Here is a 25,695-nt window from a genome sequence, read left to right as displayed (position 1 = left end):
ACTTGATAATGATCTACAGTTTAAATGCTAAAACAATGAATTAAAGTGTATGCATCTAGTTCTTTACGTTTTATAGTAATACTGTTTGCTTGCTTTCAGACAGATAGACTTCCTATGAATGCATTTCATTGAAATTTATCAGAAATCTATAAATATAATATAATGAGCAAGTACTAAATTTCACCCATCTAGCTGAAAACCTTTTTTTTTAGGATTATTGTGTTCACAGACACACAGATAGACATAATTCAAAAATCATTTTTTTTTCAGACTGAAAGAGGTTTGAAACATAAAGATAGTTCAAAATCAAAAGGTTGAATATTTTTGATAATTACAATGATTCCTCTTTGTATACTTCATATACAAGAAAATGAAAATCATGGAATATATCGTAATGCGCAATACTAGCACTATTCTGTTCTAAGAGCACTATATAAGTTCGCAAAACGCAACAGAAAAAACTTCTGAGAGCTTAACAGACATTTTCTAAAGCAAATTGGTTCACTATAAGTATTTAGCTACTAAGCCGATACTATTATTTTGATTTTGCATGCCATATAACACACAAGTGGACACAATCTTTACTAATAAGAGAAAATCATTTGTAAAATGGCTTTAGATTCTGGAATTCATTGCTCCTTATAATTACTGGGCATAATTTCTAATTTTTAATATTCATTTCAAAGAAAATGCACTCTTAATTTTTTCATTTTTTTTCCATGAAAATGTTACGTTGCAACACACACGTATTCCTCAATTGCGTACCAGTTTCAAGATAACATGCAACAAGCTCGTCTGCCATCCTTTATACAATCAAAACATTTGACAATTTGGATATCTACAAATTTCAGCGTAATATTGCCATAGGTCATGACTCCTGCTAATAGATATGTGTTTATGTGGTTGCTTTAGATTGCTATATGGGATTGAAATATCGATGCAATATTTTAGTTTCTCGTATACGGTGATGCAAAGAGAACACATTGTAATCTTCATGCTGATCTCTAATTAGAGATAATCTAGAATCTCTTTTCTGCAAAAACTGTGAATTGGAAGAAATGCTAGAGATGAGAGTTTGCCAATATATATTCAATTTAAAAAATTCTCAAACTTAATAAAAATTTGAAAAATTTTCAACATTTTATTACTTTCTCTTTCTTTAACCATTTACCATATACATTTTTAATTCTCCTCTTGTATTCATTTCCATTTGTTAAAGCAGATCCCTAAATTTTCGTATTATCCCTTTGCGTGGATCTAGTTAGAAAAGTGAAACCTCATCGATGTCATTTTCTTCAAAAACAATTATTTTCAATTTAATTACTTCGCCAAACAAAACATAAAATATATATAAGCACTCTCTTTGTTTTTCAAATTCATATATTTTATGAATTAAAAATAATTAAAATAAAAAAATCCAGAAGTTAAATACTATATTGGCCTTCTATTCATATTAAGAATTCAGAATGTGACTATGCTATGTCTTTGCTAGAGTTTTTCTTTTAATGTAGTTTAAAAAAATTACATGGAATATTATATATATATATATATATATATATATATATATATATATATATATATATATATATATATATATTATTATTATTATTATTATTATTATTATTATTATTATTATTATTATTATTATTATTATTATTATTATTATTATTATTATTATTATTTTCAATCCCATATCAAACATTAAAAATAAGGAACTTTTTGAAGTTCAGAATTTTGTGAATCGGTCCAAGAAGTTAATTTGTTGCCGCACGTTTTTAACTCTTACACATAAATCTATTTAAAATAGGACGGTTATAACCATCTTTCGAGGCAGCGAGTAAGATCTCACCTACAAATAATAATGATTGCTTTGCATTTACTTATCTTATTTTTTCTTCCTATTTTCAGAGTTATTTTCATGACATGAGTAATCACGAGAAAAATTAACTGAGAATAAACAATTACTTCTAACAATGCATAAATTCTTTCTATAGGTGTCAACTGTAAAGGTTATTGAAGAAATATTTTTTTAAACTAAATAAAATTCAAAAATCGATACTAGTTTTAAAACAGATTGAAATTTTTGAAAAAAACCTACGACCTGCACTGATATTACATAATTATGATTGTGACAACTCTTAAAGTCATTGTCAAAATGAATTTATTAAAAGTATGCACGTGCACACAAACGTGAGAGTTGAGTATGGCATATCAAGACTTACTTTCCATAAAACAGCAATAATGGAAATGTTTTAACATTAACATTAATTACAATTAAATAATACATTAATTAAAATTAAATGCATAATATAATAAAATAATTAATATAAAAAGTTGTGTCTATTCTGTCCATTATCACACATGTACATCTAAAAATAATAATATGCTGAATTATTTTTTTACTTGTTTATAGCTTAATATATCCCTTTTATACTGTATCAAAAATCACTAAATTACCCGAACTTTTTTAAAAAATTGTAGACATTTAGTAATAGAACTGAGAATTGACCATTTCGTATTCTCCTGCTCTCATAGTAACAGCCTTTACTTTACGAAATAGCAATTTCAGCTATTAAATTTGGCAGTAATAGTAACATTATTATCAAAAAATATTTATCTAATATTAAATAGTTGCAAAGTTTTGAAAAACAATCGATGAAATTGATGATTCAATTGTATGTAAATCAATCCGGAAATAATTTGTTTTGAATTTAAATGAACGCTAGTAAAGAAGTTACTTTTCTTTCTTTCTTTTTTTTTTAATTTCCTCTCTCAAATAGATAATTTCTTTGTTTTTAGCTCAAATCAGCTGCCTTGTTCTCTCTCCAAAGTTCGCAATTTCTGATTAGTTTTTGTTCGTTTTCTGTTTTATTTTTTATTTTTATTGGCTACTAGCTTTCTTGTCAAGCTTGGTAGCTTCGTTTCAGTAGTCTAATTATCAATACAAGAATTGTTCTTCTGTTTCGTCACGCAACGGATATCGCTAACCCATATTTTTTTTTATTTCTACTTTAGATCAAGTTCCAGTGGACACGTGCGACTGAAAAATTCATTAAGCAAGTTATCTATGCCGTGGATTCGTTATGGATTGCTTGATTAAAACTGATCATTTACTTTTTTTCTTCTGCTTTCAAACGGAAAGTAATAAATATTCATGAGATTATAAATCGGGAACACACTTTATATAACAGTGAAAGACTTGCAATTTGGTGTTTTACCATTTTTAGATTTTAATCGGACTACGATTACAGTAAAAACACATGTTCGGATAAAAAGTAATAAAAAAATCAGAAATATTTCAAGGAATTTCACTAATTTTCAAGTTAACTTTGAACTAATAAATTCAATCTCTAGGAAGATTATTTTTTAATCATTTGTTCCAGTTTTTAATTATATTTGTACATTTAAATAGCTAAAGTACGTGAAGAAATATTTTGTGGAACTCCAGTAACATTCAAATCAACTGTGAACCAATAGATTTAATCTCTAAGAAGTTAAAGTTCTAAGCATTTTTTTAATTTAAAATATGCTTTAATTTCAAAATAAGTCATTTAAGCTATCCGACAAGGTTCAGAGTAAATTTTTCAAAAAAAAAAAAATGTTTATAGGAGGGTTTTTTTATTAATATAAAGATAAAATGATGAATAAAAATGAAATTATCTAAATATATATGTAAATATATATTTATATTAAATATATAAATAATTTTGAAGAAAAAAAGAATATTTTGTTGTAAATTTTAGCACTTATTTATAAAAACCAGAATCGTTCTAGAGAAAAGAGTTATTACAGTTTTTCATTTTTCTTTGTAACATTACATGAGTAACATATCTTAGAGCGCAACTAACTATTATTTAAGAATTATATTCAAAAATAAAATTTTTATGTGCAATACATGAAATTATCTATGAAATTTTGGAATTTTTTTCAACAATATTTACAATAAACAACATAAATCCACTTCTAGAACATTCATCCTTAAATCCATGGTCATTATATTTTGCATAACAGAATGAGCACTAATTATAAATTTCATTAAGATATCTTGATTATTTAAGAGATGACGATACTTGTACAGTAGAAATATGAAAAAAGTCCTTCCACAGAAAATGCAAAATAAAAATTTGCATTTGCATTGGAAATAAAAACGTTCTTATTTTTTAAAACTGCAAAAAAATAAAAATTTTGAATTTTTATTAAAATTTATGCTTTTAACCTGGTTGAATACCTTAAGATGGAATGAGATGGGGAAAAATTATTATTAGTTGCTTTGCTTTCAGTCGTTTCATAAAATTTGAAACACTATTTTGGATAGCAAATTTTTTTTTATTTGTTGAAGAATTCTCATTATTTTTCTGATTTAAACAACAAATTTATCTTGGTCAGTTTATAATTTTTTAGGAAAATTATATTATTATTTGAAAGAACTTAAAAGTAATGTAAGTTCTACTGCTCTTATTGAACCTGTTACGAAAATTCAATTATCTAATTATAAAGTTTACAACAAAGTAATTATACATGAAAATAAAGATCGCTAATAAAAAAAAATATTTAAAAAGAATTCCAACGTTGTTTTGAATATCTTAAACTGAAATGTATTATTTAAGGAAACAGCTACCTTAGGGCTATCGATAATTAATTATAAAATAAATATCAACCAAATATTATTATGAAGATAAAATGTTGTGAAACTCTTCGTATGTATAATAAGTATTTTAAAACATTTATTGCTCTTCTTTCTTTTCTTTAAATTAAATAGCCTAAGTGGAAAACCACTATTACATCGAAAGTAATCTAAAAATGAAATGTAACTAGAGAAAAGTATGCAATACAGCTTCTACGAAACTGATTAATATTCAACTCAAATTAAGATTTTAAATATTGAAGTCAATTTAAATTTGAAATGGCTAACACGTTTAAACAGAACTGACCTGAAAATTGAATGATTGAGGAGAATTTTTTTTTCTGGTAAGTTTTTTTTAGATATTTCTTCGAATCATATAAACATTTAAAGAAATTATAATAAAAATAGAAAAGTTTTTGAAAAATCTATTAAATAAACTTTTTAAAGAACTGCCAGGTAAAAGCAGAATAGATCTAAACTTTAAAAACCTTGAAAAAAATTTTATTTTAAAATCAATCATGCAACCTTTAATAAAACGAAAAGTTTTTAAAAATTATGATAAATGAAATTATAATCATAAAACATATCTAAAAGCATAGATTAATAATCATTCTGAACGAATATTAAATGTATCGTGAACGATAATATAAAAACATAAAAATTCTGGACGAACACTAAAGTTATTGAAAAAAAAAGTCACAATTAAAGTTGGAGATATTTTTTCGTTTTTGTTTTACAATTTGACTAACAATCAATATTAATATAAAAAAATAATGAAACACGCCAAAAAGCGAAATTAAATTTCTGTTCCAAACACATATCACTATTTTCAAAATAAATTGTAGGAAAGAAAACGATATATTTATTAATTCTGAGAGAAACTTGTAATAGGCTTAAATTTAAGCTTAAAAATATTTTGCTGAAGAATTTATTACTATCAACTTACATAAAATATTTAAATAAAGATTTTAACGACCAATAATCCCGGCGAGCTAACTGATAACCAAAAGCGTCTAGTTTATAATATACAAATTAAAGAAGTAGATCACAGAGATTCAAATGTTTAAAAGAAAATTATCAAAATCTCCTTTTCTTTGAGAGTGTACCACTCAAACTGAGTGATTTATTAAATTTAACATAAATAACTTGCTTGTGGATAGAAGAAGATTAGTATTATCGAGTTTGCAAACATATGCGTTTGAGAATGGCTATAAATACATAATAGATTCGCCTATTTATTATATCAGTTTTAATAAAAACTTTTCTCTTGACATCTATTGTGCTTGCTCTAATCTGCAAGATATTGAAGACAGAACATTCATTTATTATTATTTTACGTATATTATAAATTTGTCAATTATAACTATAAAATATGAATTGTTAAACTAAACCGAACATGCCGTACTAAAAGGAATAAAAGGAACCAAATCTCCAAAGACAAGAAAGAAATCTGAAAAGGTTAAGGAATATGCCCTTTATAAATAAAGAATATTGCTTTTATGTGCGAAGCTTTCCATTGTATAAATTTGAGTTTCAGTTCATTTGAAATTCAGTTGAAAGAAAAGCAATGATTTACAAGCATCTAAACACAAAATGAAAGGCAGGTTACAGCAGTTGGGCAGTGACTGCAAAAGCTGTAACTATTACTATCAAATTCCTCGTTTTATTAACTCACATTATGCATTCAGTTTTCCAAACAAAATCGAGGTCGCTTGCCATGTTTATAAAAGCATCTCAAAAAAAAAAAAAATGCCTTTCTTAATAACGAACAAATTGCCTTTAAATTATCTGACAGTTAAGCTAATAAAAAACTTATAAGCAAGGTTAAGGTCTTATTCCACCACCTAGAACTTTCAGAATAGATTTTTTTTTTCTTTTTCCGCTTACAAACATTAAAATTGTGTTTCCTCCTACAAAGGGTTTCGCTTTCAAAAGCAGTCGTTTTATCATAATTTAAATAAGGACCATGAACAAAATGAGTATTGAAATAAAAGGGTGTTTCACTAACATAACCAATGGAAATTTCTGGAAGCTATCTTGGAATAAATGGTGAATTTCATCACTATAATTCTTTATATTGCACTTGAACTAAGTGACCTAGCAACTTACTTTGCAATTTTAAGTAGTTTTGCCTTGTTTTTTTCGATGTGGGGAAGAAAAACTTTATAAAATGCTAATTACCCCATCGCGCTGAAATCGAACTTTACCTGCTGTTTTCCCCCTCCCGGCAACGTTTGGGCGGGAAAACGCCTCAGAGAAATCACGTGATACTCTGTGCCAATTCGCTCTCGCGCTGTATATATAAACTTTTTAATCAATTAGGTCAGAGTTTGTTATGTGAACGACCGTCGAACGTTAACTTCCTCACAGAGAAAACAACAATGCTGCGTCTACTACTGGTAGGTAGAAATAACATCTCTTTTAACTATGAATACTTATTTCATATTCTTTTAGCACAATTTACATTCGGTAGGATATGGAATTGAATTTTAAACAACGAATTAAATTGCGTTTATTTTTAATTAAGATTTCAGGCGATTGTATTTCATGCTTTTTATATAATTTATTTAAAGAGCCAATGAGTTTTAAATGAAATAATTTTCATTTAACTCGATTATTCTCTCAATCTGATAATTTGAAAAACATGAAAATTTTGCATAATGTAACATTTTGGTAGAATTTTGAAAACCAGCAGGGGAAAACCAATGTGCTCTTTATAATAGTTGTTAATTTAAAATTATCAATACATCTATTAAATTAGAATTCCGTAAAATGAAATTGTCATTTAACTTTTCCCTTTTATTTTATTTGTGGTTTATCTATTATAGAATTTCATTATTTTATCCCTTTTAAAATTTTGGTGAAATCTAGTATTTTTTTCTAGTGTGAAGTTTTATTATTTTTATTATTTTATTGCTTTATTATTCGTTATTTTGACAAACATCCATGTTTCTGATCTCCCTGCGTTCAGAAAATACATTTTCAGAAAATTGCATTTCTTTTTACCTCTCTGTGAACGCTTTAGCTCGAAAAGGCTTTGAACCACGCGAATGAAATTTGATATGTAGTGTATTTTTACAAAATTTGTAGAACGAACTATCAAACTTTCAACGAATTTCTATTCAGAAGAAATCTGTTTGTCAGGCTGTGCAATTACTAACGAATGTGATTGCTACAAAAGATTAAAACCAAGAGAAATAAAATTTGGTGAGAGAAATGAATTTGGCATCTAAAGTGAAGACTTTGTCAAATTTTAAATCAAATCCATTAGAAGTTTGACCATCTGTATATCTGTATACTTTGGCAAGCATACAAATACTGTAATTCACAAAAACGATGACTTAAATAAATGAAATTTTGTTGTCATCTTGTGATTGCAATTGTAATTTTGTGCCAAATTTTAGTCTTTTTGTCCATTAATAAAATTATATTCAAATTTCATTCAGAAAAGAAAATATATTGAATATTTATAGCGTTTAAACCTGAAACAAAATCCATAATTTTTATGTGGTTATTGGCATCGGCAGATAATAGCATCTGTATAACGGAATGTGCGAGAAAGTCTTAGAGAGATTATTCCTGCTGGTTTCAAATTAAAAACAAATAAAAATTTTAGTCTTACAGTAATATAATTTTTAATGAGAAAGAAACTTACTTTTTTTATGGTTATCATTTCCATCTGCTTTTAGAGAAACGAAGAGAAGCTATGATAGGTGCCCAAAATTTTCTTCGAATTTCATTTTACTTCCTTGAGATGAGAAAAACTTTTAACTCGTCAAAGAATATTTTTAAGAAGGTGTTTCATTTCTACAAGAAATGCTATTGCTGTAAAAGCAGGCAACAGAATCTTGATCCGGCGTAAGGAAACACCGCGGCGTGGTTTCTTTAAGTTTTTACCTATGAAAAATTTACTGCTAATTTACTCTCACATTTTTATTTCGATTTTACTTACTAAAGAATTGAAGAATTAAATTAAAAGAATATTAAAAATGATCACGTGGGTGAATAGATTTTACAAATCGGTTTTTCTTTTTCTTTTTTTCTTTGAACATTTACAAGTGCATTATTGTACGGTAAATTAGAAACTAAAATTCATTGATGCATTTGGATATAGGGGACCTTATTGGATTCGGATAAGAGAATTACAAGTTCTACATTTTTCCATTAATATCAAACGTCCTCAAATTAGCGTCGATAGGACATTTCAGAATAGTGGTTCCATCTCAAATGTTGCTCTTGACATTTGATTACGGCCCACAATAATAAAGTTTGATCCAAAATAGTGTCGTGCTGTAGTGGTCCGGTGGTAGAGTCTCGGTTTGAGACCGGAAGATTCTACATTCGAAACGTGATTCCGCCCGATAACTGCTATGTATGCAGATTTAATAATATTAAATCAATCGGGATCTAATTTCTTCACAATGATGCGATGTGGAAGCTTGAAGAGATTGCTACCACAGATGCTATCCTCGTCATCTGACTGCTGTTTAAAATTATAAAATCCATTTCAAAATATAACTAAATAATCCAACAAGTGTTTATTATCTTATATCTATGCCATCCCAAACCGATGCAAGATAAAAATTTATTTACTAAAATGTGTTCAAAATAAATTTTAATCAGGGAAATTTTATATTTATTTAAATCAGAAATTTTAAAACTCTCCAATTATGCCCATGAAATAAAATTGTAAGTTAAATTATCATTATGACTTCACATCAAATTAGAATATCGCTATACCCTTAAGAAACGTTTACGATACAGAAGTCAAAAATGTTTTTAAGTCTGAGAGCAATAACAAAAGTCATTTTTTCAGAGCATCATAGTGATTTTATAGACCTGGTAGATTTCTGAAACAGCCATATTATTTATACTTATATTTCGAAACCCATTCTTTCTTGACGGTATCGGACATTTAACTGTGGAAGCCTTCAAAAACTAATTTTATAATCTCAAAATAAAAGGATAATCTACTTAAATTAAAGTTCAGATGCTCTCCTTTATATAAATTATACTCAATATGGAAAATATTTGCACATTGTAGCGGATTGTGATCAGTGAGAATAGAACTTGGGACCTTGTGGTTCGCAGCCGAGTAACATGACCACAATACAAAAGCAATTGCCAGTGTAGCGTAGCTGTTAACTGGCTTATAAGCTTTCACCACAATACCATATGAATAATATAGAAAACCTCAGAAATTGGCATTTGGTTTCGGTAGCTTTTCCTCAAGAAACTTTTCAATACTTATTCCGAACAGTGAAATCTTGTTTCTGAGAATTAAATGCCGTATGTGAAATGTTAGTATCATTTTATTTTTATACATCGAATTTTCAATACTTTTGTAGCAAAAAAATAAAAATAAAATAACTATTTCTGCTTACTTCAATTCCACACTGTTCGTTTCCTTAACATCTTGAAACAATTTGGTGAAAACGCAGCATTATTCTAATCCTTTCGAAATCGAATGAAACACATTTTTATCAGTGAGCTTTGAAATTATTTCAAAATTGTCTAGAAAAAATTAAAGTGATTAAGGAGTTTACTCCGGAACATCTATACTCAATTAATTTTCATCTGAATTTCTTTCTTATTTGCTGTGAATTTCAGTTGCATCGTTACTTTCAATCTAGTATCCAGGTGAAATTAAAGTTAACTTCGCGTCTTTAGAAAAGTGCCATTTCGAAAATAAACTGAAAATCTTTGAAATGTGAAGCCAAAGCGTAGAATTTCATTAAATTTAAATCTGAAATAACATGTTGTTTCAAATTTCAAATAAAAAAAATCAATGAAATTTGATAAAAAAGCAGTAAAAATAATCGATAATACCATACATCTAAAAAAAATTCTACGCGAAAATTAATTAAGAATTTTAATCGTCTGTTGTCTTTAAATGAAGGTCATTTTGATAATTTCTCACTATACTGGTAGATATAATTTATTTCATCTTGTACAAAAAATAAAATCAATTTTCTCACTCAGTGCCTTGCTCTGCTGTGGTGGATTATCCCTATAATGGATTGAAAGTGTTTTTTATAAAAAAGAATAATAATCAATTGATATATCTCATTTGCATAAACATCCTGGTTCGTAAAGCTCTTAAAGATCTTTAAAAATTCTTTTGCGCTTATTTATTTACTTTCTCGCACCAATTGAACTACTGTGTCCTTGAGTTTCTGTGTGAGTAGCCTTGCATCTGATAAGACAACACAAATACATATCATTTTTTTTTCTTCTAGAATCTAGTTTGAAAATCAATTTTTCACCAAAAGTGAACAGATTGAAGTTACTACCAGGCACAAACAAATTCATGTGTTTTTAAGTTGGAGTGTTGATTACACATCTAGATGCCCTTAATTTTTATTCCCATTTTAACTGAAATTTCAAGGCAAATTGGTCTTTGCAAAAAATGAGTATCTGAAAGTTTACCAGTTCTTTGAAGGACGTAATACTTTTAAATCTTCTATTAGATTGAAATATCAAAAATTTACCCTCACATGGTGCGCAACCTGAATATATTTTATTTTATTCAGGTTGTACATGATCTATATAGATAGTATTAGTACATGATCTAGAAAAGGAATCTAGAAAGACAGTACTAGTCGAAAATTTTCATTTCGAGATAAGCAAGTTTAAGTTTGAAAATATATTATTCTTCGGTAATCAATCAAATTTATAAAAATACTCTTAATACTACAACATTTATTAAAAGGATTTATAAATAATGTAGAATTTTGCCTGGTACTGTTTTTCTCGTCACAAATAAAATGAAAAAGAATAATTAAAATTCGCAATTTATAATTGCTCACAACAATTTTTTACAACAATGTTTTATTTTAGATTCCCTCCCCTTCTTTTTAATCTTGAAATTTATTGTTTCTCCAACATACTAACAGATAACACCAGTTGAACGGGATCAAAATTTGATTTAATTAATGATTACGTAATAATCAAGCTGTGAAAATATTTTTAAAAAGTATCGTCATCAAGTGTATTCAAGTGTAAAAAATTTGAAACCTTTGACATTTAGAAGGAGAGTGAAAAATCGAATACAATTTTTTTTTATATGAAGCAAATCAAGATAAATAAAAATGTTCTTGAAATGAAACAAATCACAGCAATGCTTTAATTTAAAAATGGTAAGAATATATTTTTAAGGAGAGTACTAAGAGAGTAAGAGAGTAAGGAGAGTTTTTAAGGAGAGTACTTTCGGAGCTACTAATTAAAAACATTTAAAAGAGTAGATCCATTTCTTTTTTTGGGGAGAGGGGGGAAGTAGTTATCTGATTTTAATAGCATGCTTATACCTATAAATATCGATGCTTTAAGAAACATACAGCTATATTAATTGAGGTTTCTCAATATTTAAATTTTGTCTATTTGTCTAATTTTGTCTATAATGTCTATTTTTGTATTTGATAAATTCTTCTTATCTATTCTCATGATTTAATTTCTTTTCATTCCTGAAAAAAATTAAATCATAAGAATAGACAATGAGATTCCTTTTTTTTTTTTTTTTTTTTTTTCATTAGTCTGTATAAGTAGCTTAGCAAAAATAAATGACGCTCAGACCATTGCACTAGTTTTCACCCTTTCATGATATTTTTTTGTAAAAAAAAAAAAAATGACATATAAACGTTTTTCTTATTTGTTCCCAAGACATCTGTATCCTCGATTGCTACACCATTCATTGCTTCTATTTTATAAAATTTTCAAATTTCCTATTAATATCAATATTTTTAAAAAATACTGCTATTTATTCTGTTTGCCATTTTACTACCTCTCATATAAAAAACAAACACTTTAACAAATTTATCTACGGCCAAAAACATTTTCGAAATATTTTCTTTTAATCATTTAGTAAATTATAAAAATGTTGCCGGTGTCTTGGCATAGGGGTAGCGCGTCTTCCCCGTGTCTGGGCGTCCTAGGTTCGAGTCCCGGTTTGGACACGGTTGTTTTTTCGTTGTTCTTTCTGTGAGATGTGTGAATCTGCCCTCCTGTAAAAAGGGATTGTGCAAGCGAATGAGTGATGCGTGAGTAGCAAAGTCGTACTCTTGGCCCTAGTTAGCGCTACTAACAAACCAAGAGACGCTACCCCACCGGCTTAAAATCGCTATCTTCGTAACAGCGGGCTTGTCCATGGCAAGTGCCATAAAAAAAAAAAAAACATAAAAATGGTTCCTATTTAAAAAATTAATCTGTTGCTAAAAAAAACTTAACTTTAAAAAAAAAAAAAGATAGTTAGTCGACTAAATCGTAAAAAATTGCTCCAGTTCAAAGACTTAACAAATGATTTAAGTGTAAAGTATTCCGTACCTATACCTACGTGATAAAGATTACTTGTAAAATAGACCTGTTTGTCAATTTAGACAACATTGTTAAAAAGACCAACCTAATATAATGCGAAGAATAAATAATAGTTTTCATAAAACAAAATATCGATTTAAATTTCCTGTCTCTGCTTTGATTTTCCTGATACAAAACAGATAATGTACTTCTTTTCCATCAACCATTCAATATGTCCACAGTAGACGAAAAATAAATCGGATCGAATTCGCAATACAGTTATCAGGAGGAAGTAACATCTAAGACACGGATCCTTTGTTGCTCAAGCGAAACATTTGGGTTACTTCACAATATCATTGCTTCTTAAGATAGCAGAGTTACAAAGAAAACATAAGAAGTTTTCATAACTCTTTTTAATGAAAAAGATTGTAATTTGTTTGAAGGAAGAAGAGGTATTTAAATGCCTTGGAAACTGAAAAGGAATTGACAGTTAGAGTTTTAAAGGAAAAATTTATTGGAATGAAACAAATGCAATTCTTGGAAGAATTAAAATGCTTCGATTCAAAGTTTTCAATTATTAAATGGCAACTCTCTAATGGTTGTGAATTGTGATTATCTCAACATTTTGCGAAATACAGAAGTAAAGAATTTTAAAATTGCTATTCCATTTTCATGACGAACAAGTTAGCCTCTTTAATCTTTAGTTTTAAGCTATAAAAGGCTTTTAGGAATGAGTTTTAAGACCTTGGATTTGAGCATCTCTTGCTCCATAATCAATGAATACATTTATATTGATATTTTATATATAATATCTTAATTAAGTGTTTAATAATCTCATCTGTGTTAAATACCTTCTGAGGAATTTTGGTTTATGATTTTAAAAAAGAAATATTAACATGCTTCTATGTGTATAAGTGATTTTAAGGATAGTTGGCTGAATAGTTAGGAAATAATACAAAAGTGCAGCAAAATAAATTCCATATATATGTTATGAATATATAAAATATCAAATGAATATTTAATCGCTTTACTATAACCCATTCTTGTTGAAAGAGATAGAAAAAAAAAATTAAAGGAAATTCGAAACGGTTACTCCAAAACAAAAAGTATAATAATGTTTTAGATAGTGACAGATTTAGGCATTTTACATCCCACCGGTGGTGTCACTTTAGATGAGAAGATTTCGATATGGTGGTTGGTTCTCACCACCCTGGGTTACCCTGCTCACCCCACTCAGCCTCTACGAATGCTATGATAATTAAGTGGGCGTAATAAAACAGAGAGGAATCTGGTTAATTGTACTTAAGTTTTATTAAAGTCTTCACATTATTTTATTTTTCATAGAAATTGCATTTTTTACAAATTTATTTATTTAGATATTAGTCTATTAATATCTTTTTAACCACCTTGCCTGTAGCCTACTTCAGTTCAGAATCCTAGGCAGCTGCCTACTCTGCCTAATCGGGAATTCGTTACTGTTTTTAGGCTTGATTTACTTCTCTTATCTTCGTCTGGCTCGACTGCATCAGTTATTACATTCTTTTCATAACGATTTTTACATCACACAATTTACAATCACAAAGCCAAACTACAAATATTATTATATTAATTAAAATGAAAGCGAAAATTGTGAAATAAAATTAATATTTGAAGAAATTTAAAATTGTGAAAAAAATAGTCGATAAAATTGTCGAAATCACGTCAATATATGATTTTATAACTAAATAAAAGTGGTTTGAATTTCTTTATAACAACAAAAAGCATTGCTACAAATCGTGTTTAAAATTACCTTTGAAACATTTATCAGATTAAAGTTAGAAATTATGCATAAATAAAAATGATATCGCCAATAATATATATTTTTTCATTTTAAGATTTCATCATTATAAGAATAGCTTTGTCCAATAACATGTTTCGAAATTATTGAGAACAATTGTTAACATTTCGATTGCTTTTTAATAAATTAAAAATCTAATCAAAATTTCGAAAAATCGTTTTTCAGTGAACTTGAGATATGTAATAAGTTAATATCACTTGATACGACAATCTGCCTTATAGAGAATTTTGAATGACTTTTCTTCCTCATGTAATGTGTCACTCAATTTACAGATCAAATCCAACCTTAAATAATTATCGAGTTAAGAATAACTTCTTTATATATTTTAACTTTAATTAAACTGTCAATATGCTAAATATTCTTGAAATCCTGTATATTTCAAAAGCAGGCGTGACTCTCTCAATTTTTAGGATTATTTTGGATATTTTCAGTTGGATTGTACATAATGATATTTTCAATAGGCACCACGTGAGGACAAATAATATCAAAGTAATATATAATAATTTTACCATGATCTAATATGAAAGTCGACCGTATTATAATGACGAATTTTTTAAAATAGCATTAGTTGATATCAAGTTCTTTATTTTCAAAATCTGAATGAATGACAAACATTTAAAATCTAACAATGATTGGAAGACGACAATTATTTAGACAATCAAACTAAAACTAAATTAATATAATAAAAGAATTTACTATAATTTTAGATTTATTTCATCCAAGTATATCTTGTCTTTGTTTATTCTTTGTATGATGACTTATCCATGTAGTAACTATTGTTTCCTTTTTCTTTCCTTTCTTTCAAGCGATTAAAATATTTTTTTACAAGTATCATTATTTTTTGATGCCCTCATCTCCACATTCTCAAAATTCTAGTTAAAATTTGACTTATTCAACAGATATAAACTATCATACGAATTAAGTATATTAACTATAATCTAAGTATATTAACATATTAAACCCTTTCGATTATTGAAACAGAATAATAATAAATTAAAGCCCTTTTACAACTTTGTTTGATCGAAACGTTTTTACGTTTTCTGTCACTAGTTAAATGTTATTTTTAAAAAAACTAGATAAACGTTATTTATTAAATAAACCAAGATGAAACTTACGAATATTATTATAAAAACGAATATTTTTTTAATATTGCGAATATTATTTACGAAAAAGGGATTTTTAACAATCATATTCCCTTTCCATAATATTGTAATTTTGAAACTAAATCAAATTTTATAATCTGAGAAATAAGACATAAGTTTTATCTTGATTATTATTAATAAGTTTTTATCTTATTTATTATTTAGTGAAGCCTTTTTAAAAAAACAAACAAATAAAGCAAAAATTGCTTAGCAAATAATTCAAATCATAGTTCTGCTTGAACTTAATTTACGCAACAGATACAAGCTAATTTCATGAATTCAAATAATCTACTAACCTTTAACTTCCTGAGGATCGTTAACTTACTAACCTTTCATTAATGTTGCAATCAAAGAATAGTAAATACTTTTATTGGCATAATCAGATAGATGTTTTTTTTTTATCTTATCAATTATCTTGTTAAATATCACGTTCAAAAAACCAAATAATAATTGCTTAATAAATAATCCAGTTTTTCATTCAAATCTCGCTTAATACAATGTGTGAACCGGAAAAAAAAGTTGCATAATGGCGTTGTACTTCAAATACACATTGAAAAAGAATTGGCCTAATTTTTCATCCGGATTCGCACGGTCAAGTTTCCCGCTAGAGAGAGAGGGCATTGACTTTATCCTCCAAAAATATTTAGAATTCGAATGTGCTGAGGTGTTACTAATTTCAAGGATTAATTCTCAAAAAAGTAAACATCTGTCGTAAGACAAATCGTTAATAAACCGAAAAACTGTTAACAACCTCTGTTGTTAAACCGAGCTCTAACGACTTGAACCAAATACTAGCTAAATCTTTTATTTAATTCTTAGTTTAATTCAATCACGTGGACAATTTATTTTATTTTTTTCAATTAAAACGTTTCAATTATTCCATTTTAATTCGACACTAAACCTAATTAAAATTCTTAAAACCTTATAAAAATAATTTTTAATTGATTTTATTGAGATCAAAATCCGTTTAATTCACAAAAATATTTAGTCGCTTATAGAATGTAATTGAAATCAAATTTATTTAAATTAATTATAATAGTTTTTTTACTACGTAGTTTTAATTAGAATTATAAAAATTTCGCTCACTAATATTGAAGATAATGATACAGAAATTTCATCTAAAATTGTACTATAACCAAAACTTTGCAACTTTTGCTAGATATATTCTGTCACATTAAATATAAAAATAATTTTTTGAATGTAATTAGATAAATTTAAAGTTCAATTTTCCCTTTAGATTCACTTTTGTGAAATACAGTTTCTATGGTTAGTAGTAAAAATATTTCTGCTTTTTTTTGTTTTTTGTTCAAATTATTCTACATTGCATAACATGTGAATAAGTTATACTAATAAAGAAGAAGTCTGAGCTGTATTTATCACTTTATTATTTAAAAGCTTAACTTTCTAACTGGTGTAACCAGCTTTCATGATGATCGTATTTTATTTAAGAAGATATTATTCATATATTATTTGTACAATTTCTTAAGATTTCCCGTGAAAAATAATCTTGAAATTTCAATTTAGATTATATGATAAAAATATCGTTTGTTGGTATGATAGCTCATTTTTGTGAGCTTAAAATTACTGGATCAAAATAATTGGCCACTCGGAGGGTTAAACATTCTCTAAATTTCAAAACAGAAATAACTAAGAATATTTATTCGCAAATTTCTTTCTTGTTTATTTTAACAATATTTTAAGCGCGGTCAGTTTATTTCCAGACAGAGTGTATTATTCTAATTACAGATGTAGGAATATTTAAACTTTCTAAATAATAATTATATCTTCATTTTTTTCATGAATAAATAGGTGGTGATCACTGTTCGGAATTGGAGAGGTATCTTATTCAAATGAAGTTTTTAAAGCCAGAAGTAACATTAAAAATTGGTTTTGGTAGTATTCACATTAATTATTGAAATCAATTATTTTGTCGTCACAATCGCTACTGTTCGTTTCAGTACTCTGAGATTACCACTTTTCGACGATTCCATCTCATTAAGGGGAGAGACACGGATGGATGAGCGCATTTTCGGAATTTTTAGTCATTCTTGGACTTTGATTTTCGTTCTATTAGATACTTTTTTGTTCAATTTTTTTTCACATGTATGTAAATATCATGTCATTTCTGACTGTTTTATTTTAAGTCAGTCTGCGAGTAATCCGAGTTTATTTTATTGTTAAATGTAAACATCCCCACCTTTCATCTTTCCTCTCACACCTATTTTGACGAATTATACCCATCCTGACGCATGCGCAAAAGCATGGTTTTAGAATCCGTTGTGAAACAATAGATTAATGTGACTATGCATGTCATTATCATCTTAAGCTGTGCTCAACACCACTTATTTAAAGAAACGCAATTGATTCCAAAATTGCACTGATGCTTCTAGTTTAGTGTACATTATTTAAGCATGAATGACTCCATTTAAAAATGTAATTACAGAGATAATTGTTTTCAGTTTTAGAGATACACTATAACTTAATTTTTAAATATAAAATGAGAGTTAATTAAACATTCTTTTATAAAAAAATACAATTATTTATAATAAAATAATATCTTTGCAGTCCGCTCTCTTTTTGGCCTACGTATGTGTGGCCCAAGAACATCACCATCTGAAAATCGCTGAAAAATTGGCAATCCCTCATCACATCCGACACGCCTATGATTACCCACAGATCAACTTGAACGTGCAGCCTGCCAGACCTGCAGTGAACCAAGGCGCTGGATTCCGAAGCCAGGGCTTCAGCCAGCCTGATCCTTTCAATCAACCCCAGACAGCACCAACCTCCTTCGGAAGACAGCCCCTCAGCCCCGTTTCAAGTGGGCCCAGCCAACCTGTCAGGCAGACAAGGTTCTTCAACCTCTACACACCTGGCAGCAGGCCTGACTTTACTTTGAGCAGGAGAGAATCATAAAAAAATGAGTAAGTTTCTCTGGGAAAATGTCTTCAATTAAGTTAGAATATAAGAAAGGACACTGCTAAGCAAATTTTTGTTTTTATAACTTATGTTTACCTTTAGATTTGTGTAGAAAATGGAAGTACAAGAAACCCTAAAACGTTACTTAAAATTGTGTTGAAATGAAAATTATTATTATCTGTGCAGTGGAAGCGAGAGCATGTTTTCGGGAACATTTCTTTAATGATCACATTTCACACAAAACAAACACAAACACGAAAGACAAGACAAGACATTAACGCGCGCACCTCTTGGAACAGCATATCATCTCATTCTAATTACAATCGCAATGGATTATGGGATGCGTATCTAATCAGGCATCGCCATCTATTATCCAAAAGAGAAGATAGAATAATTCAACTGCTACAAAACTAAAATGTCACTTCTTTTGCACCTTTGAGAAAAAAAAAATTATTGTCACAAGAATATTAAATCAAAAATCGTTTCGAAACTTGAACCAACAAATGACGTAAGAATATTCAGTAATACCCGACATAAATGACATTTTTTTTTTGTTGTTGTTGTTGCTAACTATGGAAAAATAATAGCAGTTATCAAAAAGGTTGTTGATTGTAATTTGTTTAATCGCTAGATAATTCATCTTCGGAAATAAAAGCAAAAAAGATTCATTCAGATTTAATCCATTATTTTATTCACAGCTAGCATTTACGGAGCTCAAACATACCGGCATAAAAAGAATTCTATACTTTCGCTTCGCGTTCAATTTCTTGCACATTCTCAAAGGTAAACAAGCGCATGGAGAGACCACAAAACCTTAGGATTCTTCACATGCATTTATTAAAGGCGTCGCTTTTGGAGCACATGTTCAAGTATGCTTATAAAGTTAAGTACAAGATACGCCATAGTGTGTATTTATACGAAAAAGTTGAGAAAAAAAAACTCATTCTGAATGGCTTTAAGAGTTTTTATATAAAAGCTTTAGAAAATGTCTTGCTGCGGTCAATATGCTTGTTTTAAAGGACTTTGGTCGCTTTGTGTTAAGCTCTCGATTCTGAGAGTGAAGGGCTTTAGGTTCGATTCTACATATATAATATATATAAGTAGATTTAAGTGGCCTTATAAGTGGATTTGCTGCATGCTAAATCTGTGGTAAGCAAATGCCCATTCAGAGGAACGTTAAATCTAACATCGATATTTATTTCCCTAATGTTGTTTAGAGAGAGGCGGTTCAGGTATCGCCTTCGTCATCTGACAGCTGTTCAAATCTACTAGGTCTATCCCAAAGTGGTCCTAGTGCTACTCCAAAAGAGCCAAGTTAAATTAAACTGCTTGTTTCAAAACACGTTGTCTGTACTTTAAAACAAATCATTTTTCTTCAATAATTTTAACTATATTTATTTACTTATTTTTGCAGGTATGTTCGAGAAGGTGAAGAAATGGAACAATATTTGCAGACATAGATGTTGTAAAAAAGCGAAAGGAAGCGTTCTATTCTTTATCACATCCACCTATTCCAGAGTTTGTTGTTTAAATTTTCATATGCAGTGAAATATCATATTTAAAAATTATTTTTTTGAAAAAAGTTTTTATATGATAAAGCGTTATATGTGTTGAAACTGAGATATTTAACATTTTTGTAAAATTGCCTTTGTTGTGTATATCATCTAATTACAAAATCTGAGAAATAGGAAACATTCTTAAAATGGTCTATTTATTTATTTATTCCTCAGTTTGATGTATTTAGATGAATTTTTTTTTTTTTCAGTTTATTACACATTTTTTTAAATATTGTCCTACAAACAACATGTAAAAATAAAACTGAAAAAAAGTAATATATTTTTATAAAATTGTAAAACTATGTTGTGTAAAAATGAAGTTAATTTCGTATTTCTGGATTCATATAACATCATAAAAGACTGTGGATTAATCTATTTCCTTGTAAAATGAACAAACCTTGTAAAGTTTGTCGAAATTAGTGTTAAGATTATATAAAAATATAATGATTTTTGCGCACAAATGAATGTATTGAATTTGGTAATAAAATTTGTGGTAAAACTGACTTTGTGTTTCAATTTATTATTAATAATGCTTTAATATTGCTCACAAATGTTCATTCTTAAAATTTATGCAGAAATATACTTTGTTTGCTATCGCTATATAATTCCCAAGAAAGGGCATATCAGATGTGAGGATGAGAAACTTCCGGCATGGTGGTTGGTTCTTGCTACCCAACTGGGTGCAGAAATGGTGAGGGTCGGTTACCTCCAACTTATTTTGGGATGTGCTTCCTACTGGAAGGTTTGTATCGCGGTTAATAACGGCCTTTAGGAATCACTTTGTTTCAGTCAATGTTGTCGCGGCTGTTCGGTCATTCAAATTTAATCCGAATGTCTTTAATTATGCGAGGGCGTTGTGTGGTTATCACTATAAAGAAAATACTTTATATCATTATATATAAAGAAAACGTTTTGTATTATTATGCATTGAAACTTGGCTAATTTAAAGCTGGAAGGACAATAAAGATTCAATTTATCCAGATTAAGATAAACTGGATCTAAAATTGAGAACAGGAAAGGGAAATAACAATTTTTAAAGTAAAAACGATATAAAAGCTTTTTTTTATCCATGGTTGACAATTTTAAGATATAATATATTAATAAATGAATAAACCGTAAGTAATTTTAATTAAAAATTTGGCAGGAAATTAATAACCTCGATAAATGAGTAATTTTAATAAATAAATAATAAACAGCTTTAAGATTACAGCAAATGTACATAATAAAAATTTTGCATGTGCAATATCCTAATTATACTGTTTATTTTACATTTAATTTCAAAATAAACTGCGCATGTAAGATCTAAATATAATTCAGATTTTACTCGTGCAATTTTTTTGTGGGGGGAGGGAGGGGAGGAATGAGAATTTTTGTATAATAGTAAATTTTCTCCAGAAAAGAATTTTTTTATAGCACTTAAATCCTCGAATAAATTAAGGAACATTGAAAATTATTTGCATGTGATTGCTGAGTATAAAAATAGCAGACGATTGAATAAAAGTAATTCGAAATAAATTTTAAAAAATGTTTTCAGTTTGACTTCGGATAAATCAAAGCAAATTAGAATTTTAAATGAAATTTTAATATTATATTATTACGAAAATCAAAGCACCAGGAAAAAAGAATTCTAATTACCGATGAACTGGAATTAAATCTTTTGAATCAGCTCTATTCGTTATACTTTGATAGGACGAGTTACATTATCATTTGACAATATCTGAATTATTTAGTTTATAGAAAAATGAAAAAAAAAAAAAAAAAAAACTGAATAGAAGTTCGATATATTGCGATACTTGTGTTGAAGTACACCGAACACTTTTTGTATTATAAGTCACTTCATAAATATTACTGTCTTTATCTATACTTATAATAAAGCTCAATGTGTGTGTGTGTGTGTGTGTGTGTTGGCGCTCTACAGGCCAGACCGTTTGACATACAGCTACCAAATTTGGTACATGTATACCTTGGAGGTTGGGAATGTGCACCTGGGGTTTCTTTTTTCGAATTTTTAATTAGAATTTTAATTATTAATTAAAAACTAACTTTCCCGCCAAAAAAATCTTCCATTTTCCCCACCGCCAACTTTTCCGCCAAAAAAAATCTTCCATTATCCCCAGCGCCAAACGAGAAAGGCTTCAGTTTTTTTTTCTCCCAACAGTAATGAGGCTAGGGTTAAAATTTTTCGGCGGATTATTTCAATCGGTTCTGTTTATTTTCTTAATGTTTGATGTATTTAAAATTAAACATTGTTAATGAATCAATCTTTCAGATTCTTTCTGAAGTACTTTTGAATTAAAATAAAACAGAATAAAGGAAATTAAAAATTTCTAATCCGCATAGCGTTACCCCAACTGGCGTGGAAAAAATCACGTATTTGCGTTACGTAACCGGCGAAGAAAATTCACGCATGCGCATTCTGTTCTGATGGTTGCCATGACAACGTTATCAATGGATGATTTAAATTATTTTTGGGTTAGTTGCAAGCTTTTGTAAGTAAATTGTATTTATGTTAGTTATATATTTTTTGTATATGCTTATAGTTTTAAGTACATCGTTTTTTAAGTAGTTTTTTTTTAAAACCTGTTTTCAACCGTTTATTTTAAACGATTCGTTTTATTTTCTTAGTGTTTGATGCATTTAAATTTAAACATTGTTAATCAATCGATCTGCTCATAATGAATCTAAGAAAATTTTGTTGACCAACTCTTGAGATATTACATAAATTTAAAAAGATATTCTTTAGTGCCCATAAAGTTTAAACGCTGAGTGACTCGATTTTCAGTAATCAGATTATAAAAAAATGCTTTGTTTCAGTAAAAAATATTATTATATTAATTGAAGATAAATTCTTTCCACTTTAATTTAAAGCATAAATTCTACGGGTGCTAACAGAAAATGAGAGAGATACATATTACGTTATGACTGAAGGCCTTTATAATATTATGAATGAATTATATGGTAATCAAAATTTGAAGTTTTAAAATATTTTGAAGAAGAAGCTATTAAAGTAGAAATTGCATAAAATATTTAATTATTAAAATTTTAACGAACATTAAGATTGGCGAACCGGCTGGTCGCCAAAGGCGGCTAGTTGCTGAATAAAATCTAGTATTGACTTGACACCAATGGGATTTAATAATGCATTTGATTTCATTGAATCAATAACTACACAAAAAAAGAATGAATTTATGAGAACAAAATATGAACAATTCTGATAGGTAAAGAGATGTAAATTTCTTCATTCACAGAAAGGATTAATGGACAAATGTTCGATTTGGCACACTACTTTAACCTCTACTTAGCTTTTTCTTCATGACAATAGAGCCCCTTTTTTATTTTCTTCTATACAGAATATATAAAATATTGTAATCATAAAAAAAAAAAAAAAAAAAAAAAAAAAAAAAAAACGTATTTGAGATTTTGACGAATATCTATGTTTCATACTTTTTTGAATTTGAGAAACATATTTTGGAACTATGTCTATGAATACAATAACTCAACAATGCTTTGAGCTAGACGGTTGAAATTTGGTATGTGGAACAATAAATTTGAAAATTTCTATAGAATTTTGAACGAAATTCATTCAGAAGAAATCTGTCTTTCAGTATGTCTGTATGCAGATGAACAGATAACTAACTACAAATGTAAGGAACTAGATAAATAAAATTTAGACACAAAACTTTAAAATCTGAAATAGAGACCCAAACCAAATGTTGAACCAAATCCATCAAAAGTTTCTGTATATTCACATCTATGTGTATGTGCCAAATTTCGTAACTGTAATTCAAAAATGGCCTAACCTAAAGTGGACCAACATAAACACACATACACGTTCATCTTCATTATTAGAAGAGATTATCCACACTTTCAAACAATACATATATAATTTATATATATATATATATATTATTTTGATGTAAGTTTTTGTCTGCAAATTTATATGTTAATAATATAACACTAAAATGTTTCACTCTTTGATTGCAAACATCTTATAAATGATGCATTGATTTTTAATAGAAAAAAAAAACTTTAAAAAAAGATGAAAATATTTTTTAAATTCATACTTATGTGGAGCAAAACCCCTCTTTAATCGAACATCAGATGAATTACATCGATATACTTTTGATGTCTTAGATTACAAATTGAAGCTGTTCTATTAGACTTTGTTCTTAAAGCTTGTTTGTTTGGAATAGTTTGGAATAGAATCCCCTTTGAGTAGATGATCTAAACGACTTCCCAATAAAGTATTTTTTAATTTAACGCGGTGATATATATTTGACGTGCACTATTTTAAAACTTAATATCTACTATTTTCATTATATGGACGCATCTACCTAATTACGGTTCTGCAATTGACCTAAAATTTTTTAGTAGATTTTTTGAAAAACCGAAAAGAATCAACATGTTCGTTGAGCTAAAATATATTCTGAAAAGTAAAAAGGATGATAAATAGAATGATTCCGTACCGCAATTTTTTTATGAATCACAAAACACATTTCATAATTTACTTAATATATTAGTGACGTTTCGTGAACTGTTGGAATAAAAATCCCTACAAAATTTTTATAAAAACATTATTTGTAATGTAACTTTCTCACTGTGTAAAAACTAAGCAACAAGCATGTTTATATTCTAGACTTTAACAATAAAAGAAAAACGCGCCATTAACAATTTGTAGAAATAATGAATATAATTTAAACTTCTTTTCAACAATGGAACGCCTTGTGACAAATAATATGCAAAAAAAATTGGGGGGTGGCAAAATTTGGGAAAAATTCGTTCGATAAAATTGGATTAATAAATTTCTGAGGTTTAAAATAGAAAGAAAATCTTTTTTATGTATTAATGTAAGTGATTATGAAGTTATCACAGGAAAACACTAAACTTTATCTCATATTTAATTAATTAAAATATTTTTAAAAGATCGAGATAAACAAACATTAATCACCAACCTTCAAAGTATAATTGTGACAAATTTGAGTTTTTGTACAGAACATTCTTAAGAACATTTAATATTAAAGATTTGTTTTTCAGCTGTGGCGAGACTGTTGTCTCTTGATATTTATTGTATTTTTCAATTTAAAGATATATAAAAAAAATTTATTGTTTCATTTTTTTATTTCTTTCATTATAAAACGATTATCAAGGAAAAAGTCTGTAGAAAGAGAAAAAAATTGGAGTATATTTTTAGACATTCATATAAATGTTGACTAGCATATTGAAACACAGAAAACTCCTTAGAACTGTCTTGTCTGCAGGATCTTAAAATTAATTTTCTCTTAATATTTATAAAATTAAAAGGTAACGGATATGATTTGCTAACATATC

The 25,695-nt window shown here is 28.0% G+C and overlaps 1 protein-coding gene and 1 long non-coding RNA gene across 3 annotated transcripts in view; one reads left to right on the top strand and one right to left on the bottom strand.

The window, feature by feature from the left end:
• The window catches only part of LOC129980888 (uncharacterized), a 53,816-nt gene extending 45,522 nt beyond the window's left edge, over positions 1 to 8,294 (bottom strand). For both annotated transcript variants that reach the window (XR_008785275.1, XR_008785274.1), the window contains exon 1: positions 8,280 to 8,294. This is a non-coding gene — a long non-coding RNA (uncharacterized LOC129980888). The remainder of the gene's footprint in view (positions 1 to 8,279) is intronic.
• Positions 6,869 to 20,870, top strand: LOC129980886 (uncharacterized). The gene is made up of 3 exons (XM_056091342.1): positions 6,869 to 7,023; positions 18,458 to 18,816; positions 20,226 to 20,870. Exons 1-2 carry the CDS (start codon positions 7,006 to 7,008, stop codon positions 18,806 to 18,808), a joined length of 369 nt encoding a protein of 122 aa, XP_055947317.1. The 5' UTR covers positions 6,869 to 7,005; the 3' UTR covers positions 18,809 to 18,816; positions 20,226 to 20,870.
• The last annotated feature ends 4,825 nt before the right edge of the window (positions 20,871 to 25,695 follow it).

The sequence above is a fragment of the Argiope bruennichi genome, chromosome 8 (genome assembly GCF_947563725.1).
Source record: "Argiope bruennichi chromosome 8, qqArgBrue1.1, whole genome shotgun sequence".
Lineage (NCBI taxonomy): Eukaryota > Metazoa > Arthropoda > Arachnida > Araneae > Araneidae > Argiope > Argiope bruennichi.
The sequence above is the reverse complement of the archived record's forward strand: the minus strand, read 5'-3'. Positions and strand labels throughout refer to the sequence as shown.